The sequence below is a fragment of the Anabrus simplex genome, chromosome 9 (assembly GCF_040414725.1).
Source record: "Anabrus simplex isolate iqAnaSimp1 chromosome 9, ASM4041472v1, whole genome shotgun sequence".
NCBI lineage: Eukaryota > Metazoa > Arthropoda > Insecta > Orthoptera > Tettigoniidae > Anabrus > Anabrus simplex.
Window position 1 is genome coordinate 121,415,483 of NC_090273.1, and position 12,864 is coordinate 121,428,346.

Consider the following 12,864-nt stretch of genomic DNA (forward strand, 5'->3'; position numbering starts at 1 on the left):
TTATTATTATTATTATTATTATTATTATTATTATTATTATTATTATTATTATTATTATTAGTGCATGGCTATAAAGTGTTACATCCAGTTAGTATTTGTATTATTATTACATCATATGTACATACAATACAATTGCGTTGCTTGTGAGGTTATGTCATGAAACATGTGCTGTACAGAAATATTTATATGAGTTCAGTTAATGTAAATACCTGTAAATTAATATTATATAATTTATTATTACCTGTATATGATTTGTAATCTGCTACAGAATTGTGAAACACACTGTAACTTCCAGAATGACACTAGATCATGGTAGAGAATATTATGTACATTATAATCATGTTGTAGGCACTCTAGAATTTACGAGAAAAGGTATCTTTCTAGAAGTCTGGCCAGGCACCTATATAAGAAGGCAATCTTGATGGTAACGGCAAGTTATTGTTTAGTAGAGTTATGGTGTAGTAGGAGTATACATGTGACCTCGTGTTGTTGTGACATGCAGTGGTTGCAGTCTCCATGTTGAAGTGATAGGCAGTTGTTAAAATGGCGGCTTTGTTGATGTGTGTATTTTTCTAGTGACAGCAGTGATTAAGGTTATGTGTGTGTTTAATTTGTAAATAGATGTGAATTAATAACTGTACCAACTGACAGCAATTCGTGTGTGTCTTTGTGGATACATTAGACAGAGTAAGAAATGTTGAGGTCAGAAAAGAGATTAAGGGTAGAAAAACTGAGTGATAGGATGGAGAAGAATAAATTGAGATGGTTTGGACATGTTATAAGGATGGAGGAGTGAAGGGTACCAAAACAAGTGTTGGAGGCTAAGATAGAAGGAAAGAGGGCAAGAGGGAGGCCCAGAGCAAGATAGATGGATTCTGTCAGGAACAGTATAAGATAAAGAAGACTAGACTAGAATACAATTACTGAAGAGGAGTGGTGGAAGGAGAGGCAATGGTGGAGAAGCACCATCAACACACCAACCTGGCACGAGCTGGACAAGAGGAAATGAAAATGAATGAATAGACATTAGCATTGAAACTTTCCTACTCAGTACTATGTGTGCCCACCACAAACCCTGTCATGAGAATGAAGCAGACTACTTTGAAAGGCAGATATTTGATAAATAACTGAGAGGCAGACGAAGAGAAAGCCACAGCAGAGGAAGCTGATACTGGAGGAAAATCATTAGGACGATGTAAGATTATAAAGAAGGCTCATCTATTCCCATGCCTAGCCTGCTGGAGTGGAGAAAAGATGATGATGATGATGATGATGATGACGACAACGACTACAAACATGCCTTGATAAGTTATTCTTAATTTATATTTCACTTTTTTCAGAAGAATTCTTCTGAGATATACCATTTTATAATTCAGGAAAGATAAGGTAAACAGGCAACTGGTATTCGACCCTTCTCAAAAATACAGGTTGTAACAAAAAGGTACGGCCAAACTTTCAGGACACGTTCCTCACATGTAGAAGAAGGAAATATGTTATATGGGCATGGGTCCAGAAATACTTCATTTTCATGTTAGAACTCATTTTCTACAACTCTACATAATACATTAATCATGGAAAACACAGGAACAGAACATACCAACATAGCACATGAAATTCTCCATTAGCATTGATATAAGCATCAACCTGCTGCTACACTGAATCCCAGATGCATTGATGGTGAAAGTTACATTTTGCTCTGGCCTGTTTTCTACATTTCAGTTATTCTTGCTTCCTATTCTGCCAGTCCTGCATGAAAGGCTTGGATGTCACATTTTTTTCCTGCAGAAAAATGTTTTGTGAATTTTGGCAAACCCTTAATATTAATTTGCTATGAGTGTAAGTAAAATCCTGTCCATAGTGTACGAGTAACAAGCCTGCGTCTTACCCGGAGACCCTTGTTTGATTCCCAGCCAGGTAAGGGATTTTTCCTGGAACTGAGGGCTGGTTTCAGGTCCACTCAGCCTACGTGATTGCAACTGACCAACTATCCGACGGTGAGATAGCGGCCCCAGTCTAGAAAGCCAAGAATAACAGCCGAGAGGATTCATCGTGCTAATCACATGACACTTTGTCATCTGCAGGCCTTCAGGCTGAGCAGCGGTCACTTGGCAGGCCATGGGCATTTGAGGCTGTTGCACCATGTGGTTTGGTTTATGTGTGTAAGTAAGAATGTTTTGGAAGACATCATACTTCAGTTAGGGAGGCCAGATGTCCAGTTCTAGACAGGATACTCTGATTTGGATCTACATTCATCCATCCAGTGCCACATTCCACTGGATAATTATTTTTCCTCCTTTTAGTTAAAAGTTTTATTTATAAGTACATACTTCACATTTTTTTTTACAATTTGCTTTACGTTGCACTGACAGAGATAGGTCTTATGAATAGAAAAGGACTAGAAGTGGGAAGGAAGCAACCTTGGCCTTAATTAAGGTACAGCCCAGCATTTGCCTGGTATAAAAATGAGAAACCATGGAGAACCATCATCAGGGCTGCCAAAAGTGGGATTCGAATCCACTGTCTCCCAAATGCAAGCTCACAGCTGCGCGCTCCTAACCACGTGGCCACCTTGCTTGGTATAAATGCTGTCAGCAGGGGACTTTCATATATAGAGAATATAACTTGGCATGCATAAAAATATGTGTTAAAATTAAACCAAGATGTTGGCTTGCTTGTTCATGGCATTGATAAAGATCATGAAAACAACATGACCACAAGATGTTCAACTTTTGAGACATGGCTGGATGTAACATTTGTTTCCCATGTTTTTTAGTGTGCTTGTAATTGCCTCCCCCCCCCACACACACACTTGTGTGGTACATGCTGTTTAGTTTTTAGTTATATGTGCTGTTTCCAAATAATTTGCTAAATATTTAGTGAGACTTCTTCCTGTTCCTATTCTCAAAACTGAAAATGCAACTAAAGGAACAAAAATTTCACATTCTGGAGGAAATACAAACAATAGGAGTCCATTTTAATCATGCTGCAAGAAAATGACTTCCTGGAATGTTTCTGATTGTGGCAGCGCAGCTGGAATCAATGTCTAACCTTAAAAGGGTATTACTCTGAACATAATAGGGGCCAATAATATCTAAGGTACACAATGAACCATTCATGACATCAGTTTAGGAATTTATTGAGTTGATCTTGTACTGACTCAATAAGAATCTAAAAATAATGGCATGATTTTCATGAGATAAATAAAATGACAAGAAGGGAGATGCCAGTTATCACAAGTAATTTATAAAAAGATCTAACATAAGACTTGACATCTAATTTGAGAGAATAATTCAATCAAGTAAATACTGCCTTCTAAATTTTTACTGACCTGTAAAGTATCTTCTTCACTTCCAAGGAACCAAATAGGTCGCTTCTTCTCACTGCCTGGAGTTACCTGACGAACCTCTGCCACTGTATGACTCTCTACCAGTGTAGCCTTGGCAACATCAAGGCTAGTCGTGGTGGTGGCCACAACAGCTCGTGGTAGAGTACAGCATGTCTCTTCAGTGCTTGTCATCTCCTCAAAAGAACCCTGAAAATTAACAAACAAATTACTGTATGTAAGACTCTAGAGTGAACTGATGATGATGATGATGATGATGCTTGTTGTTTAAAGGGGCCTAACATCTAGGTTATCAGCTCCTAATGGTACGAAATGATGAAATATAATGACAATTTTAAATTCCAAAGTTCATCCACTGACCAGAATTCAAAACTTGATGATGAAGAATGAATGGATGAATGGATGAATAAGAATGTAAAATAATCAGCAGATCCAACTCACAATATTAAAAGTCAAAAACAATTCCAAAATCAATCCACTGACTAGAATTCAAAAAGATGACGAACAATGATTATGAACTTAAAACAATCAGTGGATCCAAACCGCAATGCCCCATCTTCCCAGAAACTAAATTAAAACAATGGTATATATTGTCCAAGGAGCTGTTTCCAAAGCAAAACCCTGAATCAATGAAGCTTATTGTCTAAAGGTGTGCAAAATCCAGGTCAACGGTCCCTCATAATGGTACTTATCGCTAGTAAAGTAGAACCATATTATTTCTCATGTAGTAGTACTAATCACAAGTAACGTAGACTCACAGTGTTCCACACATTCTGGTACTATTCACAGGGAATGCAGACCTATGGTGTTTCTCACACAATGGTGCCACTCATATGCAATGCAAACCCATGTGTTCCTCTCATAGTGGTACTATTCACAGGGACCTATACTATCCTGTGGTGTTCCTCACATATTGGGTACCAATCATAAGCAACGCAGACCCATGATGTCCACAACTAGATGCTGAAACACCCCAGCAATGACAGCATCTTTTTATCTGCTTGGGTGTTCCAACCGAACCTGAACAGAGAGTAGCCTCCGCATAGTGGCGGGTACTATACACGAGTACAGTAAACCCATAGTGATCCACCCACAGACCCATGGTATTCTTCACATAGTGGTAATAATCGCAAGAAAAGTTGACTCATGGTGTTCCTCATGTGATGGTACTAATCACAGGTAATCTCTTGGTTCAAAATTCAGCATCCCTTGGTCGCCACTTTTAGTCATCTCTTACGACAGGTATACTGTATTCTTCCTCTGCATCCCCCAGCCACAAGGGGACTCTAGAGTGAACTATTAAGCCAATAACTCATATACAGACCACACTCAATGCATACAGAACTACAACCATTCAACAAAAATTTATATATAAAATGTACCTGTACACTTCCTTGCAGGGTGCTATCCGAACTCTCAGGAATGGCAGCCAACTCAGATTCTGTCTCATCATTATCTAAGGAATAACTGAAAATAACATACAAAGGCATTTAAAATGTAGTTGCATGTTAACAATAATATCATCATCATCATCATCATCATCATCATCATCATCATCATTATCATCAAGTTACCTGGACTCTGGCATCTTCCGTTCCACTTGCACCACTTTGTTGTTGTCAGATTGAGTGCACTGTACAGCTTCTTCCCAATGAGTCTCCATGCCACTGGAACCAGGAGACTTCTGGTGATACATAACTTGAACTTTTCCAGGCTTTGTGCTGACTGATACATGTGAGGTTCCATCTCCTGAGTACAATGGAGACAGTGGAGGTGTTTCATGCTTCTCCACTCCACTGTGTTCTGGATCTCCTCCACCAAGTGAGGGCTGGCTTACATCTGGAATCAAACCTTTACTTCAATTCTTTATCATAATACACCAGGTTAGGCAAAAGAATTTCAATTTACACTCATTTACAAAATAAATTGTGCTCCATGAACGAATCACACGAGTACAACAAAGGCTGTCACGCGATAACCTCATAGGCTGACATGAGTTTCATTCATATTTAATGCTGGTAGCTTGCGCTGAAGTTCCACTAGGGGGCATACATATCTCTCCCTCATACATAGATGCAAGACACTGGACCAAGCAAATGGCCGTGCGGTTAGGGTCCCGCGGCTGTGAGCTTGCATTCAGGAGATAGTCGGTTCAAACCCCACTGTCGGCAGCTCTGAAGATCTTTTTCTGTGGTTTCCCATTTTCACACCAGGCAAATGCTGGGGCTGTACCGTAGTTAAGGCCACGGTCGCTTCCTTCCCACTCCTAGCCCTTTCCTATCCCATTGTCACCATATGACCTATCTGTGTCGGTGCGACGTAAAGGAAATTGCAAGACACTGAATAAGACCTTAGTAGCAGTGTAAGCCACAGAGCTAAGTTGAGTGAACATACAGTATGCCCTGATGGCACATTCGACATGCCTTTATGAATTTAAATGAAGCTTCACTGTCGGAGGCAGGTTGGAAAATCTTGTCCCGTAGTGTAGGGGTAGCAAGTCTGCCTCTCACCCAGAGACCCTTGTTTGATTCCCAGCCAGGTCAGGAAATTGTGCTGGATCTGAGGGCTGATTCGAGGTCCACTCAACCTACGTGATTGCAATTGAGCGCGCATGTGTGCACGTCACACACGCATGCACACACACATCGAGAAGGCTTGAGTCAACTCGAGAAGACCCCCAACAGGGAGCATCGTTTCATTGTGCAACAGGCTATAAGCACTCTGAAGGTGTCACAACACTTGATCCAAAGACATGTCACGATACCTGAGGATATGCTTGTATCCACCAGTACCATATCCAGGCAGCTAACAGAGCAGGATCTGCCATCACAATGTCTCTTACGACGTCTCCTATTACGATATGAAGATTGCCGAACACATTCAAACTTCTACCAGAAATGGGCAGCATGGCAGCTTGCGGACAGGTGATGAGTAGTGTTTAACAATGAATAATGGTTCTGTCTGGATATAGATGAATGCCAAATTTGTGTGTGCAAATGTCCTGGCCCCACAGTGATCCATGCTTCATTGTAAAGATTTCTTAAGAAGGAAGCCATACCTTTCAGTGTCAACTTAGTTAATGTAACTTTAAAACATTTCAGTCTGATAAAGATATTTTAGATTCCCTATGGGAATCAATATCATCTGATGGCCTAGCAGGCATTAATTTTTGTAAAAGAGATGAAGTCTCTTATAGTGCATTGGCATTGTCTGTGGCTCCAATTAGCCTATGCACTGGCCTCCACTATATGCACAAGTCATGCATCTTGGTAGGTAACTAGTTACCAACTGATGAGCCCAAATTGGCATACTGGGGTGAAACACTGGCAACTGAGAATGAGTTAGCTGGAAAATTTATAATTTCCAATCACGGACCATTTATACTGGAATTATGCATTTCAGTCTCAAGGGTTATGAATTTCATGTTGTTCGTCCGTACTGAACTGAGAATAACATATGAATAGTAACACAGTAAGGTTTCCACCTATTCAGTACTAATATGTATTTACAATGTTATAAATTACATGGAACTAGTTTTGACCCACCTAGGGGTCATCATCAGCCATATTAAAGCATACATAAGTATTTTGTCGAATCCTAAAACATGTTATTTTTAACTGTAATAATCGTATGGATTTTATAATTTATAAAGTGAAGTTTGGTAATGAGATGAGAAATGTTAGTATGGTACAGGTGAGTAGTAAATAATAATATATATACAAACAAGTTTGGAACAAAGTACTAGTGGGGTGCTTAGAGTTGTAAAAATATAACCTCGTGGATGTCAGTAGTCCTCGTACTAAAGAAACAATGTAAAATAACACATATAAACATATATACAAGTATGTACAAAGTCTGGAGAGTAAAGAGTGATACTCTTTTAATGTCGAGTTACTGAATAGGTGGAAACCTTACTGTGTTACTATTCATATGGCATTTCAGTCTGTCAAAAAATTATAACATACCTGTAAAAAAAATTCACACACTATTAAACAAAGAATGACATGTTTCAATCTACAAGAACATCCTCAGATTCTATCAAATTACAGTACTTTAAACATGCACACATATTAGAATAGTGTCTACTTTGTGTAAACTAGTCAATGATTGTGAATTAGTGACAATTAGCAGCTTGGATAAGTGCAGACAAGTTTCTGAAGGTTACTAAGGTGAGAGTGGAGGACTACTACAATCATTACTTTTCCTCACTTGTGCATATGATTTGAAGTGATTTGATAGAATCAGAGGATGTTCTTGCAGAATGAAAAATGTCACTCTTTGTTTAACCCATATGCACCCACCCGCCCTTTGCTCCGACATTGCTAGGAATCCGCCAACTTATTAGTATGCAACATGGATGTTGCAAGCTTTCGGTTAAAACAGTATGGTAGGTGATCGACTGCGCGTTTTATCACGGGACCTGTTTTATATTAGTGAGAAATTCCACGCTATTGCTCGTGATACAAAAAACAGAACAATTTAGAAATATAACACATAAAAAATCCCTTTGAAATCTTAAATTTTTCATTAACCTATCTCATCTCGGAAGTTCTTTAGAGTGTCATGGCCCTAATTATACGAAACGAGCCTAACATTTGCCTGATTTTGAAATAAGGAAATAATAGAAAACCAGTACGACATGAGCCTAACATTTGCCTGATTTGGAAATAAGGAACTAATAGGAAACAAATCACGAGTAAGCGAAAGATGAGATTCGAACCTATATCCCAAATACGAACTTACAGCCGTATGTCTCACTCGGTGTATTATTATTATTATTATTATTATTATTATTATTATTATTAACATTCAGTCTGAGGATCAGTGGTAAAGTGTTCATATCCAGGTACCAAGATCGTAGTTTCAAATCCGGCAGTCGCAATCGGATCATGAGGGGCGGGAGAAAATTCATTCGGCATTCCATGTCGTACGATATTACTACGCGAAAGATCTCTGGTGATATACTTCGTGTTCATTCATGCACAGGATCACTAATAACTTCTTCCTCACTAACACTGCTGAAATCAGAGCCTAAAACATCAAATATGCTTTGAATTTCGTTGTTACTGAGCATTTTGTGCGAGCAAGCAACTTCCTTCTCAGCCATCTTGTCAACAACAGAATACAGATTTCTCGATCGTTATTTTAATAAATTCTCTTTGCCAAAGAAGCATACCAGAGCACTCTGGTGACATTTTGAAACACCAAGGAAAGATTTCAATTAGAAATGTTTCCGGAAAAAAAACGCAGATGTCACAAATGTCTCCAATATGCGACCTTGCATCCCGGCATACCAGTCCGCTTGTGGAGTCCTGGCCCAGACGCTCGAGCGCGTACCAGTCCGCTTACGGGTGCATAAGGGTTAATAGTGTGTATTGGTTTTACAGGTATATTATAATGTTATATGTTTTATAATTAATGTGTTTGACGGACTGAAAAGCATTTAAATTTCACTGTAGAAAGGCACACTGCTCAACTATAGAGGTGTCATGTTGTGGGATGCCATTTCCTATGATTCCTGCTCCTCACTGGTGATTAGAGGAACCCTAACAGTGTGGTGATACAACCAGGAAATTCTGTGACTGTGTGTGCTTCCCTTCCTGGTGCAGCTCGACATTTTCCATTAGGAAAATGCCCCATCTCTCACACCACAAGGATCTTTGTAGCCTGCCTTTGTGATATCAACATGCTTCCTTGGCCAGCAAGGTCTCCAGATCTCTCACCTGTCAGGACCAGATTAGGCAGTGGCAACTGCAGCAGATCTGGAGGGTCAGTTGCACCAACTGTGGCAAGATCACAAGAACATCCGATACCTGTATGCCTCCATGCCCGACTGTATCACCACCTTTCTCCATGCTATAGATGGTCCATCGCCATCTTGCAAGAACATCTTGCAAGTACTTGTTGCCCTGGGGTAAATACTTGGTATGGATATTTTGAAGTTTTCTTTATATTACCATGTCCTGTGCCTGTACCCACTTAGATACTCTTGAAGTGGCTCCTTCATACTGAGCAATTTTTTTTTGACAAATTAATGTATTTTCCAAAAAAATATTTTTAAAACCTTAAATAACAATATTAATGTTTAAAAAAAATAGATTTTAAGATTTCAGGTCAATTGAGTACTATAGGATATGTTGAAAGAGATGTTAAGTGCAGAACAAAAATAGCCAACTGCACACCAGTGAGAACTGAACCTACAACCTCCTACTTTTGCGCTGGATGCTCTACCAATTGAGCTATGCTGGCCTCTGTAATATTTGTTCTGTTGGCAGGGATATGAGTTACAGGTGTGGCACTACTGTAGAGAGAGTGCACTTGCAGCCTGCTGTGGGCCAATTTGAAGCAAATATTTAGTTTTTCACAATGGTGTAGTACTTGAAATAGGCTTTAAGCTTTCAGATCGTGTTGAGCATATATACTATGTGCCAAAGAGGTGTTAAGTACGTTAGGTTCCATCAAGTCAACGATGACTCGTGGCAACTGCTTGGATAGTGTGTTTCCACCTATTTCTGTTCTCCACAAATCCTTTCAGTTCTTCCAGTGACATATTCATTGTATCTCTGATGAAGTCTATCAATCTCAGTGCCGGCTGACATCATCTCCGAGTTCCTTCCACTTTTCCAAGCATAATAATTTTTTCAAAGAAATCAGACCGTCTCGTAATATGCCCAATGTATGACAGCTGTAGCCCAAAGAGAAAAATCTGGATTGATCTTCTAATTTACTCATTTGTTTGTTTTTTTGTTGTCCAAGCTATGCATCAAATTCTTCACCAGCAAAATAGCTCAAACGCATCAATGTGCTTTCTATCTCACTGTTTCATGTTCCAACTCCCACCACCATACATAGCTATGAAAAAGACTTGTATATATTAACCATTCTCACCTTGGTATGCATTGACACATACAAGCATTTGAAAAGCTTATCTAGGTCTTCAAATGCTGCTCTGGCGAGTGTTAATCTTTAGTGAATATCTGGACTGCTAGAGCCACTACAACTGATGTCTGTTCCTAGCAGACGGAGGAATTATCCACCACATGATAAATGCCTTATTTATCCTAATATCTGATGCTGAACCTGTCATTAGGATTTTTCTCTAGCTAGCATTAACATAAAGTTCAATCCTTTCACTTTATTCTTTAACTTTCGTTATGATACCCTCCAAATCCCCCTTGCTTTCAGCTATCAAAATGGTATTGTCTGCATACCGTAGGTTTGTTTATATTCAGACCAGCTATCTTAAATCCGTAAGTGGATTATATAACAGGAATTAATTGAGGGATGTTCCACCATTCAACACAATACGTTATACGTCAACACGGAAATGAAAATCATAACTTACGATCCATAAGTGGTCTCATCCAGTTCAGTTTTACAGGTAAGGTGAGAGTATGCAACCTTTTCTTACCCCCTTACTGTAAAGTACAGAACAAAAATACAGTAGCCAACAAGATACCAGCGGAAAACAAACCCACCAGTTCACAATCAATTAGGGGAATTTCATTTTTCAAATGATACTAGCCGTAGTAACCATACCCGGGCAACTGGAGTGGGACATTGATGATGATGATGATGATTAGCCATAGTGTTAAGCACTGAAAATACTTAAGTTGTGTGAAATACTTAAGTTGTGTGTGAATTTGTATATGATGATGCTGGATTTAGAATGTTAAATTAGTAGTATTTCTTGTAATATTTTCTTTCCATGGAATTGGTGGTGGTGGTGGTGGTGGTGGTGGTGGTGGTGGTGGTGGTGGTGGTGGTGGTGGTGGTGGTGGTGGTGGTGGTGGTGGTGGTGGTGGTGGTGGTGGTGGTGGTGGTGGTGGTGGTGGTGGTGGTGGTGGTGGTGGTGGTGGTGGTGGTGGTGGTGGTGGTGGTGGTGGTGGTGGTGGTGGTGGTGGTGGTGGTGGTGGTGGTGGTGGTGGTGGTGGTGGTGGTGGTGGTGGTGGTGGTGGTGGTGGTGGTGGTGGTGGTGGTGGTGGTGGTGGTGGTGGTGGTGGTGGTGGTGGTGGTGGTGGTGGTGGTGGTGGTGGTGGTGGTGGTGGTGGTGGTGGTGGTGGTGGTGGTGGTGGTGGTGGTGGTGGTGGTGGTGGTGGTGGTGGTGGTGGTGGTGGTGGTGGTGGTGGTGGTGGTGGTGGTGGTGGTGGTGGTGGTGGTGGTGGTGGTGGTGGTGGTGGTGGTGGTGGTGGTGGTGGTGGTGGTGGTGGTGGTGGTGGTGGTGGTGGTGGTGGTGGTGGTGGTGGTGGTGGTGGTGGTGGTGGTGGTGGTGGTGGTGGTGGTGGTGGTGGTGGTGGTGGTGGTGGTGGTGGTGGTGGTGGTGGTGGTGGTGGTGGTGGTGGTGGTGGTGGTGGTGGTGGTGGTGGTGGTGGTGGTGGTGGTGGTGGTGGTGGTGGTGGTGGTGGTGGTGGTGGTGGTGGTGGTGGTGGTGGTGGTGGTGGTGGTGGTGGTGGTGGTGGTGGTGGTGGTGGTGGTGGTGGTGGTGGTGGTGGTGGTGGTGGTGGTGGTGGTGGTGGTGGTGGTGGTGGTGGTGGTGGTGGTGGTGGTGGTGGTGGTGGTGGTGGTGGTGGTGGTGGTGGTGGTGGTGGTGGTGGTGGTGGTGGTGGTGGTGGTGGTGGTGGTGGTGGTGGTGGTGGTGGTGGTGGTGGTGGTGGTGGTGGTGGTGGTGGTGGTGGTGGTGGTGGTGGTGGTGGTGGTGGTGGTGGTGGTGGTGGTGGTGGTGGTGGTGGTGGTGGTGGTGGTGGTGGTGGTGGTGGTGGTGGTGGTGGTGGTGGTGGTGGTGGTGGTGGTGGTGGTGGTGGTGGTGGTGGTGGTGGTGGTGGTGGTGGTGGTGGTGGTGGTGGTGGTGGTGGTGGTGGTGGTGGTGGTGGTGGTGGTGGTGGTGGTGGTGGTGGTGGTGGTGGTGGTGGTGGTGGTGGTGGTGTTTTAAGTTTACTTTATTATCACACTACTGTGAGTGATCATTGCCAGTGGGATATTTTCCAATTGCAGTGTATTTGTTAATAATAATAATAATAAAAATAATAATAACCTCTTGAACGTGTTGGAGGAACACCCATTACAAGAGTTGCAGGGATATGACGACATCGGTGGTGTTGTGCATCCAAACTATTCAGTACTATCTTGATGAGACAGTGCAGCTGAGAACTGTGAGGTTGCTGATTATACTGGTACTGTAACAAATTCAGAATATTTCTTTTTAATTAAAAAACATTTACAACAATATGTATATTTTAGAATTATTAAAATATGTTAGTGAAAACAATTTACCCTTGAGATTACCATCGGAATACAATTTAACATGTTTGTGATGGCATATATGCACACCACACACACTGTTCCCAGATGCCGTCATGTACCACTGGTGGTTCATACTTTGATCTGATTTGTATCTCCCTGCATTCTCAAGAGATTTAGGAGAAAATTCAGTTCTTGTCATACAGCTCCAGAAGGAGTCCCCTGTAGAGGTCATTCAGTTGTTCCTCTTAAAGTCTTATTCTGCCTGTTGTATCAGGGTCCTG

At 41.5% G+C, this 12,864-nt stretch overlaps 1 protein-coding gene across 1 annotated transcript in view; it reads right to left on the reverse strand.

Annotated features, from left to right (window-relative positions):
- The window catches only part of unc79 (UNC-79 domain-containing protein), a 346,819-nt gene that overhangs the window by 121,010 nt on the left and 212,945 nt on the right, over positions 1-12,864 (reverse strand). Inside the window, exons 28-31 of the mRNA XM_068229169.1 lie at positions 12,375-12,516; positions 4,918-5,182; positions 4,726-4,810; positions 3,329-3,532 (exon numbers count right to left, since the gene is read on the reverse strand). Coding sequence (XP_068085270.1) covers positions 3,329-3,532; positions 4,726-4,810; positions 4,918-5,182; positions 12,375-12,516 — 696 coding nt within the window. The remainder of the gene's footprint in view (positions 1-3,328; positions 3,533-4,725; positions 4,811-4,917; positions 5,183-12,374; positions 12,517-12,864) is intronic.